At 44.8% G+C, this 18,063-nt stretch overlaps 1 protein-coding gene across 10 annotated transcripts in view; it reads left to right on the forward strand.

The window, feature by feature from the left end:
• The window catches only part of ANKS1B (ankyrin repeat and sterile alpha motif domain containing 1B), a gene marked incomplete at its 5' end in the record, with an annotated part of 1,134,786 nt that overhangs the window by 1,105,001 nt on the left and 11,722 nt on the right, over positions 1 to 18,063 (forward strand). For all 10 annotated transcript variants that reach the window (XM_080810753.1, XM_080810755.1, XM_080810756.1 and 7 more), the window contains 2 exons: positions 82 to 219; positions 17,495 to 17,662. In XM_080810753.1, the coding sequence (XP_080666879.1) occupies positions 82 to 219; positions 17,495 to 17,662 (306 nt within the window). The remainder of the gene's footprint in view (positions 1 to 81; positions 220 to 17,494; positions 17,663 to 18,063) is intronic.

Genomic DNA, 18,063 nt, shown 5'->3' on the forward strand with positions numbered 1-18,063 from the left:
GATTCCCAAGTCATTTGCCTTGGTTCTAAAATATGCTGGTTTGCAAAGGAAAACAACAGTCGTTTATTTCATTTATTCCAGAACATAATTGCTGAGCATGAAATTCGTAATATCTCCTGTGCTGCCCAGGACCCGGAAGACCTCTCAACATTTGCTTATATCACAAAAGATTTGAAGTCCAATCACCACTATTGTCACGTGTTTACTGCCTTTGATGTGGTGAGTACTGTCTTTGGACAGATAACACTTTTCCCCAAATTTACCTGCAGTTTGTTGAAAGCACAACTTGCAGTTAAGATACTTGGCTTGTCTCTTGAGTGTTAAGGTATGCCTAAGGTAGGACATTTTGCAGACTCGGTTTTCCTGAGCTTTTCCCCTATTGTCACTCATCCACTAAATTCAGAACCCTGCTTCTACTTGGTGTCCGAATTGCTGTTGCTCAACTACTAACTTCACTTTTCAGATTTGACAAATCCCTGTCTTCCTTTGGTATCAAAGCATAGTAATGCCTGTTGGTTTCTCTGGCGGCCACTTCTCAATAGTAGGGTGTAGCCGTCTAGGTTTGTTGGGAAGAAAAATAATTTCAGTGCCTCACACATGATTTGTGGTCTTCTCTATTGAAAGGTAGTCAAACAAAGGAGACACCTACAAATAGTAATTGGGAACACCAAGGTTTGGTCTCTTTGCTTATTCAGAAGTTATTCTTGTAATGACATACTTATAGTATTACACAACTTATGGTCTTGTTTGTCATTAGTCTAAATATTAGCCCTTTATCACAGACGCAAGAAATGAAAGCAATTCTAGAGAACAAGTATTCCTTGAAGATAGGTAGATAGACACCCTCAATGTGGTATGAATTCTTTATAGTATCTCTAATACAGTACATTGGGCATTCTGTATTTGAAGCAGATAGAACACATATGGTTGCAACCATGAAATAACTTGTAATCAAAAGAATTATTAAAATGTACTGCTCTCCAGTGTGTTTGAAATATACATATTTGAAGAATTACACAGTAAGTGCAATATAATGTGTTCTTAGAAGGCCAGCCCACAGTTCAGTATCATGGGTTGAAACTTCTTGGAGCAGTCTTTGTCAGCTCTGGCTAACATCCAAGGACCAAAGATTCCCATAATCCAAAATACACACCATTCTAAGGTCCATTAGGCTCATGCCCAGAGCATTTGTATCACACTGCAGGTGGCTCATCTCTTTCAGTTTTGGGGGGATGAAAACAGGAAAGAATGTTCAGGTGCCTTTAAAAAAAAATCCCTTCTATTTGGGTAGGTATGTGAAAAATAATATAAAAGTGGTATGGGGTAACAGTAAGAACAAAAAAGCAAAACCCACAAAAGCTGCTTTGAATATCTGGTTGTGTCTGTTTGCTTGAGATCCATGGTGTTGATTAAGATCATTTCAGCATTAGGTTTCTGGTGCCTTAAATTTAACTCCTCATTCTTGAGAAATGCCATTGTTTCTGTAAGTGCAAAATTCCGTTCTCTCCACACATATTTTGGTTTGCGTGGAACACCTTTCACTGAGGCAGTTGGGTTAGTGTCATAGAAAGAATGGGCAGATCAGAGCTCACACCCCAGCTCTGCTTCCTGCGCCCTAGTGTTGGACGAGTTGCAGGACTTTCCTGAGTCTTGACTTCCTTTGTCTATAAACCAGGTTCAGGGATATGTACCTCGTGGGTTTTCATCAGGATTAAAATGAAGGAACATGTGGAGAATGCCTCATAAATAACAGGGGTTCGATGTTTGCTCCTTCCCTATCTCTTCCCTCTCTTTGCCTACCGACAGCACGGTTGGCAGCCCGGTCCCCTTCCTGCTAAACGCCGTAACATAGACCTGCCACAAGTGTGTTTATGATCCAGAGTTTTCCCACTGCTCTTATAAAAGAACTGGAAAAAAAATAGAAGCAATAAATAAATAAAACAGAAACAAGAGAAAGAAAATATTGACTCTGCAGGCCTTAGAATGGCATATTGCCTCCATACAGTGTTTGCACTGAATGCCAGGGTTAATATTGTGATAGCCTTCAGGATGAATTCTAGCTTTTCACTGACTACTGCAGCATTTCTCTGTAAGTTGGTTTTTAAAGTAGTATATAACTGGCCTTTATTATCATACCCCAAACAATATCCTATATTCAAACTAAAAATGATTCCTGTGGGCCATAGGCCCCCTTGAGTTTTTAGCAATGTATGTGTGATGCCAGGATACTGAAGCAAAATGTGGGAAAACAATAGTCAACTGTTTAGTTTTAGGATCAACATGATGTCCCTGATACATTTGGAAGCATGTAGAATATTGCCTCCTCTTTTATCTTTCCACCCAGATGTTTGATTTATGGTAGACCTCCACAGGCTTAGGATTCTGGTATCCGCTCTAAAAGATTTTCATCATATACCACAAATCCACCATTTTAATCCTCTCTAGGTGAACACAGTTTGTCTGACTTCAAAAATAGCAACAAAGGCCATCAGCCTTGACCAGCCTTTGAGCAATTTTAAGATTCAACAAGCTTTGCTGCACCAAAAAAAACCCAAAAAACAAAAAACAAAAAAAAACCTTTTTGAGCATAGATTTTGTACCTTTACATAGGGCAGTTCGATATTCAGTCCAGTCTTGAAGCCTTAAAAAAATTTTTTTTTAAGATTTTATTTAATTTGACAGACAGAGATCACAGGTAGGCAGAGAGGCAGGCAGAGAGAGAGGAAGGGAAGCAGGCTCACCGCTGAGCAGAGAGCCCGATGCGGGGCTCGATCCCAGGACCCTGGGATCATGACCTGAGCTGAAGGCAGAGGCTTTAACCCACTGAGCCACCCAGGCGCCCCAAAGCCTTAAAATTTTTTTGATATGAGTCATTCTCCTAGGTTGCCCAACTGGCCAAAAAAAAAAAAAAAGAAGAAGAAAAAGAAAATGAAAAAAAAAAAAGAAAGAAAGAAAGGAAAAGGAAAAGAAAGGAAGAAAGAATGCCTTAAGTATACATTTTATCTTTTAGCTGATATGCATGCATACATATACATTTTTATTGCAAAATTATTGCTGCTTTAACCCTTGTTTAGAGGTCTAAAAATGTTATTATGAATATCTGCTATCATTGAGAAAAGTCAGTGATGTCTAGAACATTTCCAGCTTGTGGAGAGTTAGATTTGAAATTCAGAGTATTTTCCCACAGAAATCCCGTGGTCTGGGAAGAGAGGACCAAGTCCCCCCACAGATCTACCAAGTGAGTTGAACATAGTTCACTTACAAAGGGACACTGCTGCACCTTTAATATGCTCAGATGCTGGGAGGGGGTAAAGTGCGCCTTGTCCCCCAGTTCATCTGGCTGTTGAGCCTTTTTTGGAGAGCACCTTGCAGGGGTGGCATTCTACAGAACATACTTTAGGAAATGTTATACTTTAGGATCTCTAAGCCTGTTTCCATTAGAATCTATGCTAAATTCAGCTTGTGATAGTTTCAGTTTTAGATGACAGGTAGATGAAAGAAGACTGGAGCAAAAGCGGAATTAGGGGGCAGGTTCCCATGTAAAAAGCTGGTTATGTACCTACCGGCAAGCACTTGACCTCCTTTCTTTCTAGACTCTCGCTGTCATGACAACAAGAAAACATCTCGTCCACTGCAGAACAGAAGGTTTCCCAAACCCCATCTTCGAGGCAGTGAAAACTTAGGGGAAGAGGCAGCAGTAGGACTGGGTAGAAAAGAAGGATGTGTCATGATCTCAGATGGCCGAGGGGGAATACCATGCAGCTAGAACTGCCAAGGATGGGGGGAGGAGAGAGATGATTGTTTCTGTGGCCATGAAATTCCAAATCTGCTGTGATCATCCTTAGAAGGATGCTATGAGTACAAAACAGATATAACCAAGGTAACTTGAAAACTGTCACCTTCTATATACTGTTCACTCAATCCAGATTTCTAAGTAATAGAATGAGATAGGTCGGAAAGATTTTAATGCATGCTCTGTGGGACTAACAGATTTATTGCAAAAATCTAGAAAGGACCTCATTCAGTAGTTTTAAAATATGAAAGTTTTTTTTTTAATGGCCTTAAAAGCCATGACTGTTGCTAGACCCTTGCGAATTCTCATTTCTCTTTAAAGAATGTTTGCAGTCTTTGATATTCTTAACCATGCTCCTTTTTCTCTTACGTGCAACTCCCAAATTCTGTAATCTTTAGTGTGCAGCACGTGGTATGGCTCCGACCGGCTCAGGAACATGCAGGGAATGTTGAAGTCATGATGCTGGTGGGTGGTGGATGTGGGAGACGAAGCTCCCTCTTTCCTGTGTTTTCTTGGCTGAATGTGGGCCATGAAAGGAACTAAACTGGAGAAGCAGAAATGACGAAATGCAGGCAGACATGTTCGGTGGACTGATAGCAGCTGCTAGTACTCTGCCATCAGGAGGTACCAGCAAGCCAAAGCATAGAGGGAAAAGAACAGTAGAGTCAACCACACTGTCCTGACCGATGAGACCTATGCCAGCTTCTGATTTTGCCTCTACTATGAGTTTCTTCTCTTGGTTTTCTCATCTGTTTAACGAAATTAAAATTCCTGAGCTCCTCTGCTTTTTTTTCCAGTTTTAGTGAGATGAAATTAGGAGAGGACTTTGTTTTAGTTATACAACATAATGATTTATGTGTATGTTGTGAAGTGATCACTGCAATAGCTTTAATATCCATCAACCTCACAGTTAAAGGGTTTTTTCCCATGTGATGGGAACTTTAAGATCTACGCTCTTAACAACTTTCAAATACACAGTATAGCATTGTGAACTGTAGTCACCGTGCTACACATGACATCCCCAGCACTTATAACTGCAAGTTTGTACCTTTTGACTCCCTTTACCTGTAGCACCCATGTGCAAACTGTGAGAATATATATACGTGGGGTCGCTCGAAGTCCCTGACGAGGAGTATTTCTGACTTACGCTGCGGAGGTTGTCCGACAAGAGTGGGAACTTGGTGCACGAAACAGCTGCTGTTGACGCCAGCTGGCCTCTGACAACTAAACGAATATTGTACGTGCAGCGGGGTGGTTAGCTTTCATTCTGTTTCTCATTTTCTCCACCTGAAAGTGGCCCTGGACCTCTTTGACTCTGAGATGGTGAAAGTGCATGGCAATAGAGGGAAGTGCTAAAGAACAGAGAGCCCTGAGGACGGGGCCGAATGCTTCCCCTGGCTTGTCCGCCGCCGTGGAGAGTAGAACCGACAGCAAAGTTCAGGCTGCTCCCTGGCCAGGGACACAGCAAGTCCGTGTCAGGAAGGATCCTGCTCCCAAGATCAGCGAGGGGCTCTCACTGAACAAAAAGAAGGCAGCGTCAGCAGCCCAGTGGTTCCTACACACCACCTCCTCTTCCCTCGCCCAGAAAGGGATAAATTAACACTGTCAGGGTGCATTTATCTGTATCTTTCAACTCCATTGGCATAAATCATTGAGAATTAACCAAGTCACAAAGTCAAAGGTGGGTGGATATTCAAGGAATAATAATCACTTTTTTTCCTCTCCTCCCTATTTTTTTGTGGGTGAGGGAGGGATGGATGTTATTCATGCCTTAAATCAATCCCATTTTTTGTGACGTTTGGAGCAGAAGACATTCTGGCATTTTCTACCCCCCCCCCGCCCCCGCCCAGTTTGTCTGGCAGCATTTACACATGTGTTCTCCTCCTCCCAAATGACTAAAAATCACATGTCATGTTAAGAGGTGTGGCCTTTAGAGTCAGGTCAGCACCTCTTAACTTATAGTTTGGCCAAGAACTAATCCTCAGTTTCATCTGTAAAAGAGAGATGGACAACAGTACCCACCAGCCGTGGCTACTCTAAGAATTAAATGAGATAATCACTCCTGTCCTGCTGAGGACAGGACAGGAGAGGGGTAGTAGCGGTTGTGGTGGTGGTTGGATTCTTTCTTGTCGTCAGAACCTGCATGAGGCTTTATGTCCCAGGTTTTCATATACAGCGTGTGTTTGCTGCAGCAGGATTCCACACTTTGAGGGAAAAAGTCAAAGTCCATTTAAATGCATTTATTGAGTGCCTACTATGAGTCAGGCACAGGTCCCTGCTCTCCAGGAGCTCGTAGTTCAGTAGAAGTAGGAAGGACATAACAAATGGTTGCAATAAAATCCCACCCATGCTATCCTAGAGCTGTGCCAGCCCCTAGCAGGGCTGGGGCTCCCAGAGGAGGCGTGCTCAGGTTGGAAGCTGAACACTTAGTTTGTGTGAACATGTGATAAGTTTGGAGGCGTGACAACTCATTAATTCATTTTGCAGTGGTGAGCTCAGGGCATTAGACACACATCTGCGATAAGCAAGAAAAAGTCATTTATACTTACTGTGTTTATTAAGCCAAGGAAATGGACTTGTTCATTTAAGAAAGATTTTTGATGAGAAGGATTGAAATAAAAAGGGTTTTTGAATTTGGTAAGTGCCCTTTTTCCAAGGCATCACAAGTTAGTGACAGGGTTACTGTAGCTTCCACTAGGAGCTTTGACTTTTGAAGAGTGGGGAGAGGTGGAAACCTAGCAGATCTCTCTTTTGACACTCTTTCTCCAAATCCCTGACAAGTAACAGGAAAAAGATCAACTGTGTTTCCCTTCTGCTCTGGCAAGCCAGTCCTCCGGCAGGGCTGCCCAGGGCCTGCTCTCCGGCCAGCGTGGGCTGTGGTTCCATGTGGACAGGTGACCATGGGGCAAGGGTGTGATCCCCATGGCAAACCTGGAATGTTACAAGAAAGCAAGTCCTGACTTAGGGAGGAGGGCCCAACTTCCTTGTTAAGTCTTTGCTAAGCCAGTGCACACTCATGTGCTCAGGGTGAGACATGAAGTTAAACATTAGGAGGTAATGGTGGAATGCTCTGCCACCTTTAAAAATCTGATTTTTGAACAACATTTAGCAGCAGGAAAAAGCCATTCATGATTTAATGTTGCATGAAAAAGCAACTTACGAAACCACACATCAAGTATGATTCTAATTTTGTTTTCAATTCACATACATAAATATTCATATAGCATATCAAAGTATTTGTGTATATATACGAATGTAAAAAGAAAATTAACCAAAAAGCAGTAGTGGCTGTATTCCAGCAGTAGAAGTTTACAGGTGGTTTTCTATTTTCTTTATATATTTTCAAAATTGTCTACATGGACCCCAGTTATACTTGGGGAAAATATTAATTTCATCATTCTTTTAGTGAGCTAAAAATCAGGCCTAAAGAGGCTGTCGACACCCTGACCAGTCAACATGTCAGCCCTGGACCAGATGCCTAATATAAGACCTGTGATGGGGCAGTATTTATTTCTACAAATATAATCTATCAAGATTAATTTCTGGCTTGTACTTGAGAGAACTAACTATAGGTAGAGTTAAGGAGATGTCAATGAATTCTGTGAATATGCCCAGAATATTCTCAGAGTTATTTTTGCCTCAAGACGTGGGTGAAGCAACTTGTAGATGAAGCTTACCCGAGGCCTTAAAAAACAAGAAGTACAAGCAAAATACAGCCAAAAGAGAAATGTGGCTTCTTTCTGGAGACTCCACTGAGGACCCAGATTAAAAACCCCCTTCCTTTGTCTTCAGGACCCCATGGCATTGCCTATACTTGTTTGGCATCTGTGTACCCAGGTCTACCTGTGGGAGAGAAGAGATGCCAAGAATTGTCTCTGGCCATCCATATTCACCCTGGCAGCTCTTAAGTGCAAGTCCTCTGATCTTAGGGACCTACCAGGCAGCTTCCTTTTTTCAGTTCTTCCAACAAACATTTTTGGAACACCTAATGTACCCTAAGTCATAAAACTCAAAGTCAGATGAGACTAGAGGCCTCAAGGAGCTCCATCAACCAAGAGGGTTGGACCTATAAAGAGAAAATACTAGTAAATGCCATTCAGTAAGTAGAGCTGTGTCAAGGTGCTACAGGACTGCCTGAGGTGGGGCACTTGGCTTAACCTGGGGTCAGGAATGGGGACTAGGAGAGGATTCCTAGAAGATAGAATGTCCCGGATGAATCTTTAAGAATGAGCACTAACTCATCAGCCAGAGGTGAGAGATAGGAAAAGGTGTTTTCCAAAAGCAAAAGCCATTTTATAATAGACAAAATACTTGGCCATCTGGAATTGTTTCTGGAGTGATTGTTGCCATGAGGACACCCTCTCAGATGAAGGCCAGCCCCTTGGTCACTGCATTTCTAAGCATTGGCTGGTAGGTTGTCCAGCCCTGCAGTCTGGCGTTTGCATAAGATGCTGTGATTTAATATCGTGTCAACTATACGTGCATCTCCATACTGAATCTGTAGTTGGCTAGGTAAGAGACTTGAGCTTCTAACCATACAATCCTGGATCTTCCAGGGTAGAAAGGGACCTTGAGGTCACCTGGACCAGCCCCCATTCCCAGTGCCATCTCAGTGGCAAGTGATAGGTCCCCTAGCTAGGTAGCCCATGGCAGATCTAGCCCATGCAGGTGATCTAGACATAGTCTTGATTCACCAACCCTGAGGCTCCTCGTAATGCCCTTGGCTCTTTCGCCCCAACCATGCACAGACACGCCCATTCCTTGAATGTCTGTGTTTGCATCCTCTTCCGGTGTAGGAGCTTCTGCTGACTCCCAGAGGCCAAAGAATAGCCAGGGGAGGGCCTGTAGTTTTCTGGGGCTATAGAACAAACATGTTCCTTCAACTGCAGTTACTGAAATGTGGTGGTGGTTTTTTAATGCTAAAGGAAAGTGCCAGTAGATAGGTCAGAATGGTCTACTTGTAAACAGCAGTTTCCCAGCCCGGGCTGTCAGGGCCCTCTCTCCCCATGGTGTCCCATCCCCTCTCAGCTTGCTCACTCATTGTCACTCTCAGCAGGTGATGAGGCCACATATGAGGTAGCTTGTCAGCCACTTTGGCAGTAACAGGTTAAACAAAGTGAGCTCTCAAACAAATGTTTATGTGAAGAAATGGACACCACTATACCATACTTCTTTCCATAAAGGGTTTAAGGCAGCCTCCATAAATAGGTATGACAGACCTGAAAATATAGGTACACACAGATCTGAACTAGGGGAAAGACCTTGAAAGGAAGATGAACACCAAGGGAAAAGTTTTAACGTCGGTATGCAGACCACAGAGCCTCTGGAGCTGTGAACCCCCCACACAGCCCCCCGGGCCTCCTCGCCTCTGCTGCCAATGGTGCTCGAGATCCAGGACCGCCTGGGCAGAGGGGCTGCTCAGACACCATTGCTGTGAGCCCGAGATTTTACCCATGGCGTCCACCCACCCTCCCAGGCTGTGTAACCTCTCCGAGCCCTGGAGGTGCCAGGGGGACTCGCCCCTGTCCGCTCCCGTCCAGGAACAGGAACACCGTCCTCTGGATTGGGGCTGTCTGTTACAGCCCTCTCTGTGCTCTGTGCCCCCAGATATGCAGGGAGGTTTGGGGGTCCTGACTCGGGGCTGCCACCCCCAACCTGGTACTAGCTGTGAGCCGAAATCTCGGCCACGTGGCTGATTTCCAGCCCCCTGAACCCTCCCCCTGTCACTCCCTCAAACACTATTAATAGCTCCGCTGACGTCCAGTGTTCTCAGAACCACTTGGAGTCGGAGGGTGGAGGCCAGGCGGTCCTGTGCCCCAGACCGATGGAGCCTCCGGGCTGGGCCCTTCCTGCTGAGAAGGGGGGCAGGTGCGGGGAGGCCTGGGGAAGACCCCCTCCCCGGACTAGAGCCCTCATTCTCACATCCGGCCCCAGACCAAAGATCCCCTCACCCTTGGGGCAACCCTGACCCCTGTGTCTAGTTTGTATCAAATCTTTATTTTTCTAGGACATGTTACACCTCCATTTCAATTAAAATAAAGTTAACAGACAACTAAAATATATATATATATAGATATATAGATATATAGATATATATATATATACACACACACACACACACATACATACATACATACAGAGTTGTGGGTAGTTATTAGAGCTGAGCCACAGATTTGGCTCTGAGCTTCCTGGAGGTCAAGGAAAGAAGAGTAGAACTTCTTTGAAAGAAGAGTAGAACCCCTCCTCTCAGAAAAAAAAACTTTGGTGAGACTGAAGTCTGGAAGAACTCTTTGTCCTGGGTCCCTGTGACAGAATATTGTGCAATAGTTTCTTACTAAAACACAGGCAGTGAATCTCAGAAACACAAGATGCTGCCTTTGAGGCGCCCTCAGCGAAAGTAGAACACCAGCAGACTCATGAAAGCAATAAGGTGGGACGCCCAGTGGCACAAAATACTGGGTCATCAGAGGTTAGATCTGGGTTTGAGTCCTGGCCCTGCCCCTTACTAGCAGTTTAGTTGGCCAAGTTAATCAATCTCACTAATCCTGAGCTTTTCACACATAAAATTGGGGCTGATAATTCTCCCTTTATGAGGTAGCTACGCGGGTTAGACTATCTACATCAGGCACTTAGCAGGTCCCTGGGACGTAGTAAGCAGTGTCACTTGGTGGTTGCTGCCAGCGCTGCTTGACCATCCCTGGGAGATGAGCCAGAGTATGGTTCGGGTTCACAGGTGGTGCAGCTCGGTGCAGGGATCAAACCCAGCACAGCATCAAGACTGGACTGAGGGAATGTCTGTAAGTTACAGTCCATGTACGACAGTTTTCAGCTGAGCTTGATACAAACTGGACAGCAGAAGGTTCTACTCTTTGTACTGAGGGTAGAGGTACTGGGGCTCCAGGTTCAAGAAAGAGCTAAGAACTGAAAGAGTTGAATTCTAATATGCAACTGAGCAGATGTTAGAATTGACATCCAATGTGAAAACTGAAGAGCTTAAATGAGATTCTTGGCCAAATGGATGGCCAGCCGCTCTGGTACATGGAGGCAAGCCAGAGTAACACCTGCAAATAGGGCCTGGGTTTTGCTTGGAATGGTTTCCAGCCCTCTCTGCCAAAGAATGAAAAGGCACCTAGAACCCCAAGGTGATGGGTAAAGAATAGATAAGCTGTTTTTGAACTAGAATATTTTCTCTAGTTTTTAATTATCAAAATGGAAAAGCTCATTCTTTTTTATGACTGTAAAATTATTCATCTTCATTTGAATAAAGTTCAAAACATAGAAATATACAGAGAAAAATTATCTATAATCTCAACACTCAGTGATAACCATTAGTAACATTTTAATATATATCCCTATTTTCTATGCACATAGATACCACCTATGTTTGTATATATCCATATATTTTTACTTAGTCTTTTAACCAGTTTTTTAAAAATGACTCAATTTTTGTTTTAATTGGCTGCCTAGTGTTCCACTGTATGCATCTATGTAGTATACTTAAATAGTGTTCTATTTATGAAAATTTTAAACATAATGAATATTCTTGCAGATAAGCCACTGAAACCTTCAGCCTAAAAAATGTTCAAGCCCCTACTTTATCAGAAATGCTTGGGGTTTTTTTTCCTTCTAAAAATGAAAGAATGCTTTTGTTTCCAGTCCCATCCTGAGCCACCTCCACAGTTGCTCCTCCAGGCCCAGCAGTGGCCTGGCTCTTGAGGATGCAAATAAAGCTGACTGCTAGGACAGAACCAAAAGGTACCCCCAAAACAGGGCACCCCAAACAGCATCCCAGACTGGATGGACACAGGAGGACACAGTGGATTCCCAGGGGCAAGCAAGGTCAAGAACTGGGCTCTCCCCAAATTTGTTTGGAGGTTTCCAACAAGGAAGGAAGGAGGAAACTCGTCACAGGAGGGATGAGATGTAGGCTGGGGCGACCGTTACTGGGATAGTCATTTTAGATTCCATCTGCCAATGTTCTGTACCTGTGGTAAGAGCTTATTTACTGTACACTGTGCTTAAACATTTCTAAGTTTTATGAACTGGTTCTTCCTTTATAAGCTGACTATTTGACATATTCGTTTCTTCCTTTATTATAATGATCACTATCAGGTTATGGAAATGCTAAGTATTAATTTTATTTATAATTTAATTAATAAAACACAAAAGTATAAAGCAGGAAGAAAAAAAACCATAAAAGAATCCTAGCGATACTCAGTTAATATAAAACCTGAGTGACCAGAATTTTTCCTAGAGGACAGATTTGCCAGCATCTGTGCTGGTTTTTCTAACACCAAACTGATGAATGTGTTGTGTACAGCCTCAGTGACCAGGATGCAGGAGGACAATGAGGGACATTTCTGTCTCTCCATGAGCCTCCCCTCCCCCACATCACTCAGTGAGCACTTCCCGGACACTTGCCATGGGCCAGGAATGGGCCAGGTATTAAGGACTCAGCCCCAACACATGGAAGTAGCCCAGTAAGTATCCAGGGTGGTCAGCTGCAGTCCTGACTGCCTTGAGCTCACAGTACATGCAAGCTTGCCTATACATCTCCAGTTTGCATAAGAAAAACAGGTTTGTATCCCTCGATTACTATTAAGATCTCTCCTTAGAATATGATGGCTCTGCAAATTCCTCTAATGTAGCAGTTCTTAATTCACAGAACAGAATCCCTAGGGGAGAAAGGAAGGCTTTAGAGATTGTGATGTTCTCCCTGGGGCAGTTGCCCCCATTGACTTGGGATTCCCTGCCTTCATCCTAAAGAGCCTCTGCTCGAGAGGGAGTGTTGCCTGGCATCCCTCATCATGGAAGGGGCACATCCCCTGGTTGAGAATCCTTGTGATGATGGATCATGTTAAATCATGAAGGACATCCTTTGCCTGGAGGCTGACACCCAAGCAAATTGTATACCTTTAGGTACCCTTACCCCAGCCAAGATGCACTGACCCCTCCCAGGAGCTTCTGTATTTAAAGTTTTTAAACTTGTTTGTGTGGTTTTTTTAACGGTTTTCAGAAGTCGTTTACCTTAAGTATAGTTCTAAGTTAGAGTGGTCAAGAGCAGAGCCTACCAACACCTGGATTCCAATCCCAGCTCTGCCGTGCTGGCTCCATGACCACGTTGACCATCTGGGCAGAATTCTCTCACCTGTGAAGTAGGGATAATAGCCTCACAGTTATTAATAACCCCTACAGGGTGGTGGTGGTTGTTAGGATTCAATGAGAGAGTCCATGTGAAGCATGTCCTCTGGTACATGACACTCCGACAATAATGTCGGCTGAAATTGCCGTTGGTTCAGTGTAATCATGAGTGATTCTCGAAACAATCCTGTGACTTCACTACCGCATGTTATTATCCACGTTCTTAAATTAAGAAAAACAAGGCTCAGAGCATGCTGTTCCCAGTCATCCCTCATGCCTGCAGCAAACATGCACGCGCACACACGGGCTCCCTGCTTTGACCAGTGATATCTGTAAGGCAGAACGTGCTCAAGGTCGATTCTAGAAATGTGATTCTAGAAAGAGACTCATGCTGGAAAAGCCAAGGCAGGTGTTTTCCAACAAGCCAGGAGGGGCAGAAAGAGCCCCCATCACAGATAGGCCAGGTTATATCACTGGAAAGATGTAAGGTGGTGAACGTAAAGCTAGAGTTTGAATTTGTGCTCAGGGGAGGTAGTGACTAGACATGAGAACATGGTTGTGCCAACTTAGGAGGATAGTCCAGCTCCGTGGCTTGGGCTAACATGTGTGAAGGGACCCCTTAGTGCTTACTGTGATGCTGTGAGCAGGATGGGTCACAGGAATCAGCTAGCTTCCCCACAGCCAGGGCTGAGGGCGGGGTGGCTCCAGGAGTGACTCCCCATGACTATGTACTGTCCGTCCCAGCTCAGAGGCCGGGAGTTCTTCTTCCTGCTGCCCAAATGAGGAGCTAGCCAGCCGCCTTTAGCATCGCATGGTGTTGCAGTTATCTGATGCTGCTTAACCAACCATCCAAAAACATAGTGCCATAGAAGAACATCCATTTCATTATGTTTATGATTCTGTGAGTGAGGGGTTTGGGCAGAATATGGCAGTTCTGCTCTTTTCTGCTCAGCAATTCCTGGGGCCTCCACTGGGGTGGCTCAGATGACTGCTGATGTTGGAACCGCTCTACTAGGGCCATCTATCTGGGGTCTTGGGTCCTCCCTGTATGGCGTCTCCTAGAGACTGAAAGTCCAGGATGACTCCTTTACTGCATATCTGGAGACCAGGCTGGGATGACTGCAACTACTGTTTCTTTCCAGGCAGCCTCTGCCTCTGGTTAGCTTGCACGTTTGCATAGCATGGTGACCTCGGGGTGGCCAAATGTTTGCACATAGCTGGCTTCCCTCAAAGTAAGTGTTTCAAGAGGCCTGGATGGAAGCTACAAGGCTCCTCATAACTGGATTTCAGAAGTCCCAGCATGTCACTTCTGCCACATTCTGCTAATTGGGAAAGTCAGTAAAGCTGATCCAGATTCGAGGAGGTGGAGAAACAGACTCACCTCCTTAGTAGAAGGTCATGACATGTACACAGGGCAGTGGAATGGATGGCAGCCATCTTGGAGATAAGCTACCACATGTGGGTAGGGTTAAGAACATGGGCTTTGAGTCACTAATACTGGTTCACATCATAGCTCTGTAACTTTCTAGCTCTGTGATGTCAGGCAAGTTACTTAACCTCTCTGAGCCTGAATTTCCTCATCTATAAAATAAGGATAAAGATATTTTGCAGATAACTGTGGTAGTACCTAAATGAGATAAACTTAGTGCTTGGCACACTCAATTCCTAACACCTGTGAAGTCCTTACTTGATGGTAGCTGTGCTACCTAGAGTAACTATAGTATAACTATACTATATATATATACAATTATACTATATATAGTGTAACTACTGTATAACTATAGTAGTGCTCTTTCTTTAGTTCGTCCTTTGGCTATTCATTCATTCATTTAGCATGCATTTACTGAGCGTGTGTGTCAGGCACAGTCTCAGGCACTGGCCGCCCCTCGGTTGCAAAAATAGACATTGAAAGTAGAGAGTAATTGGGCCTTCGGGTTTTTGAGCAACATCTCTAGCTCTGCAATGCCAGCCAGCATCACTGGGGTCAGCAAGCCTGGCTCAAAGGAGGAAGCAAGTCTTGTCACCTAATCCTCTCTTACACTGCTGTATTAACTTTTGGTCTCATCCTCGTAGAGACTCCTACCCTCACAGTAACTGTCCTCCCATTTAAATAAGGGGATTGTCACTAGAGAGAGGCAAGAGAAATGAATCTTCCTCCCCATCTAAACATGTGTCTGCAGGTCCCGTCTGATGAGTGTTCCCCTCAGGGGCCCTGGTATGTCAGTAACACAGCACTCAGCATTCAGAAGCCCCATCAGAATGAGCTGCTCCTCGTGCCCATGGGCCCTCCCTGGCTTCCAGAGTCAATACCTCAAACATTGAGGCGACAGAAGAGATAGGAAAGGTAACAGTGTCCAACTCTTTACTATATATAATTATAAGAAAAAAAACTCTGTAAAGCATTCTAAAATAAAGCGGAAAGTAAGACATCACAAAGAACACAAGCCAAATCAGGAGAGGCCATTTGGCACAGTCTGGTCTCAGTATCTTATTTGAGCAGTTTCCTAACACCAAGAACTAATTAGAAATGAAAAGGCAGGGCTTCTAACCTTGTACCTTCAAAACCTTTCAGCTTCCCATAATAATCATGTGAAAAATCTCACTTGCTCAAAAGAGCATCTCCAACTTTCTGAAGACACTGAAACTTCAAGTAAATCTCACTTTCAGGAATTTGTTTTTAGGTTAATGATAAAGGAATTCACACTCATTAAGCGCCACTGCTCCAGTATCTAAAAGCTGAACATTGTAGAATCGCTGAATCTGCCATCTTTCCCTTAGTCCATTTGCCCACCCAGAGCATGAATATCTGCTACATAGCCCTGACAGATGGACATCAACCATCTCCACTGCCCTGCTGAACAAGACCAAGAGCCCGTGACCTCACATGGAGACTACAGAAGTCAAAAGCCCCATTCTGCCTCTCAGAAGGGTTCCCCTCTGTGCTCTAGGAAGCAAAGCTGACGATGACGTGAGTGCCAAGTGTAGGCAGTCGAAGGGTTCAGCCCTCTTTGTGCAGTGATGGCCAGAGCTGTCTGCCAGCCTTCCTCCACTATCATTTGTCGGTGCACTGCTAATTTACTAGTCTGACTCATCCTTGGAGGCAAACACGGGATCAGTGTTCATTGCAGGAAGTGCTCAGTTGGCTGTTGAAGGTTCAGTGTCTCCAACAAGTACACACCTGTCTTGGGGGGCCATCATTTCTTAACATGTCACTCAAAGAAAAGGTACCTCCTCTGTCAAAACAGGTTTCAAGCTCAGAAGCATATTTTCCTCCTTGGGTCTAAGACCACAGCAGTCTGGCATTGACCTGAAATCTGGTTGGTCCAGAAACCCACAGGCCTCTTCCACATGGCCTCCAAAGGCCTTCTTGTATCTTCCTCACTGTCTTCATCATGTGGGAACAGTTCTCCCCAGAATCATGGGAATTAAGCTGTTCTGTGTGCTGGATTGGGGAGGAGGGGCCGGAGTGAGGGGGCATAGTCACAAAAGCAGCATAAGCAGAATGCCATTTCTGTTTTGAAAAACCATGAATAGACATTCTAGGACACTGATCAGAATGAAAACTTGAGACAGACCATGCCTGCTCTCTGCTGGTGCAGTGATTTTAAGAAAGCTCTCTACGACTGACAGGCATCTACCTCTTTGGTGCACTGTGGCCTCAGGGGGATTGTCAAGCCCCTCTCTCTCTGAGGTCAGACAACGTCATGTTTTCTCAGTGAGAGAAGACCAGATGCGGCTGTGCTGGGAAGAGAAGGCAGAAATCAAAGATACATATCTGGAGAAAAGACAAGAAAGCTAGAAGTCGTCTTGAAGGGAGTGCTTGAAGGTCCAAGGGAAAAAACCCTTCTCCCAGTCACTGCTTGGCATGGCATTTGGGCCTGACAGAATCTCCTGTCTCTTGCTGATTTGATGATAAAATATGGAGTGGACCCATGGGGAGAGCAAGCGCCTCAAGAAATAGATGGATAATTGGCTCTGTTTGCATGCTGGCTGCTGTAACTGTGAGACACCACACCAGCATGACTAATGCCTCTCCCCTCCGCCTAAATTAGATTTTGATTGTGCTTTAGAGATGTTCACTGAATCACAGATGTTTAAGGTAAAAAGACCCAAACTTCTCAGGAACACCTCCTGTGGAGTGTGTGGGCTCATCCCCACAAGCACGGCTGAGGCGCTCCCAAAACTCAGATGAAGGACCATAGTAACCCCTTATCTTCCAAGGCCTGGGAGCAGACCAGCTGCCCATGAGGGAGGCTCTGAAGGTAACAGGCTGCTGGGGCCAGTGGGTGTGGGCCTGCTCCCTAGAGGGTGAAGCTGGGGGTCGGCTCCTTAGCGTGGCTGTAAGCCAGTGCATCGCATTGCTAACTAATGCCTCATGTAGACTCTAAATTGGACCTGGGGGTTCCTGTTCTTCAGAGATTTCCACTGAGTCACTGTCACACCAGGTGGATAGTTCAAGGTCCTTGCTAGTTCATCTCCCACAGTGTTCCTCGGGCTATTCAACTTGGCCAACCTGCAGTATACCATATAGAGCACATGCTTTTCTCTTTTCTCTTGCAGAATCTAGCCTACGAAATCATCCTAACACTGGGACAGGCATTTGAAGTTGCTTACCAACTCGCACTACAAGCAAGAAAAGGGGGGCATTCCTCTACACTTCCAGAAAGCTTTGAAAACAAACCCTCCAAGCCCATCCCCAAGCCTCGTGTCAGCATTCGCAAGTCGGTGGTAAGTAGAGACGATACAGACATTCTGAAAATCTTGAGCTGGAGGGAGAGGAAGCTGTTAAGCAGGTCCCGAGTGATGTGGGGGCATGCTTTTCTCTGTCTCCTTTGGCCTCCTTCTCCTCCTGGCATGCATCCTTCATCCTCCCAGCCTGGTTCCTGCAAAGTCTCGGGGGACCATCTGTCTGAACCTAGAGGCTCCCAAGAAAATTCTTTCTCTGTCACCTGTGGCAGCTCTGCAAGAGGGAGACTGGTGTGCTGCCGCTTTCTTGATGAATCTTTCCTGAAGGTTCAGGCAAGCTTGAGAACGATTTCTCTGACGCTTCACTGCCATCCCACCAGGGGCCAAAACCTCTTGCAAGCCACAGGCCCTTGGAGAGGTGGGCAGAGGCTCACAGCAAGATG

This window comes from Martes martes, assembly GCF_963455335.1.
Source record: "Martes martes genome assembly, chromosome: 8".
Classification (NCBI taxonomy): Eukaryota; Metazoa; Chordata; class Mammalia; order Carnivora; family Mustelidae; genus Martes; species Martes martes.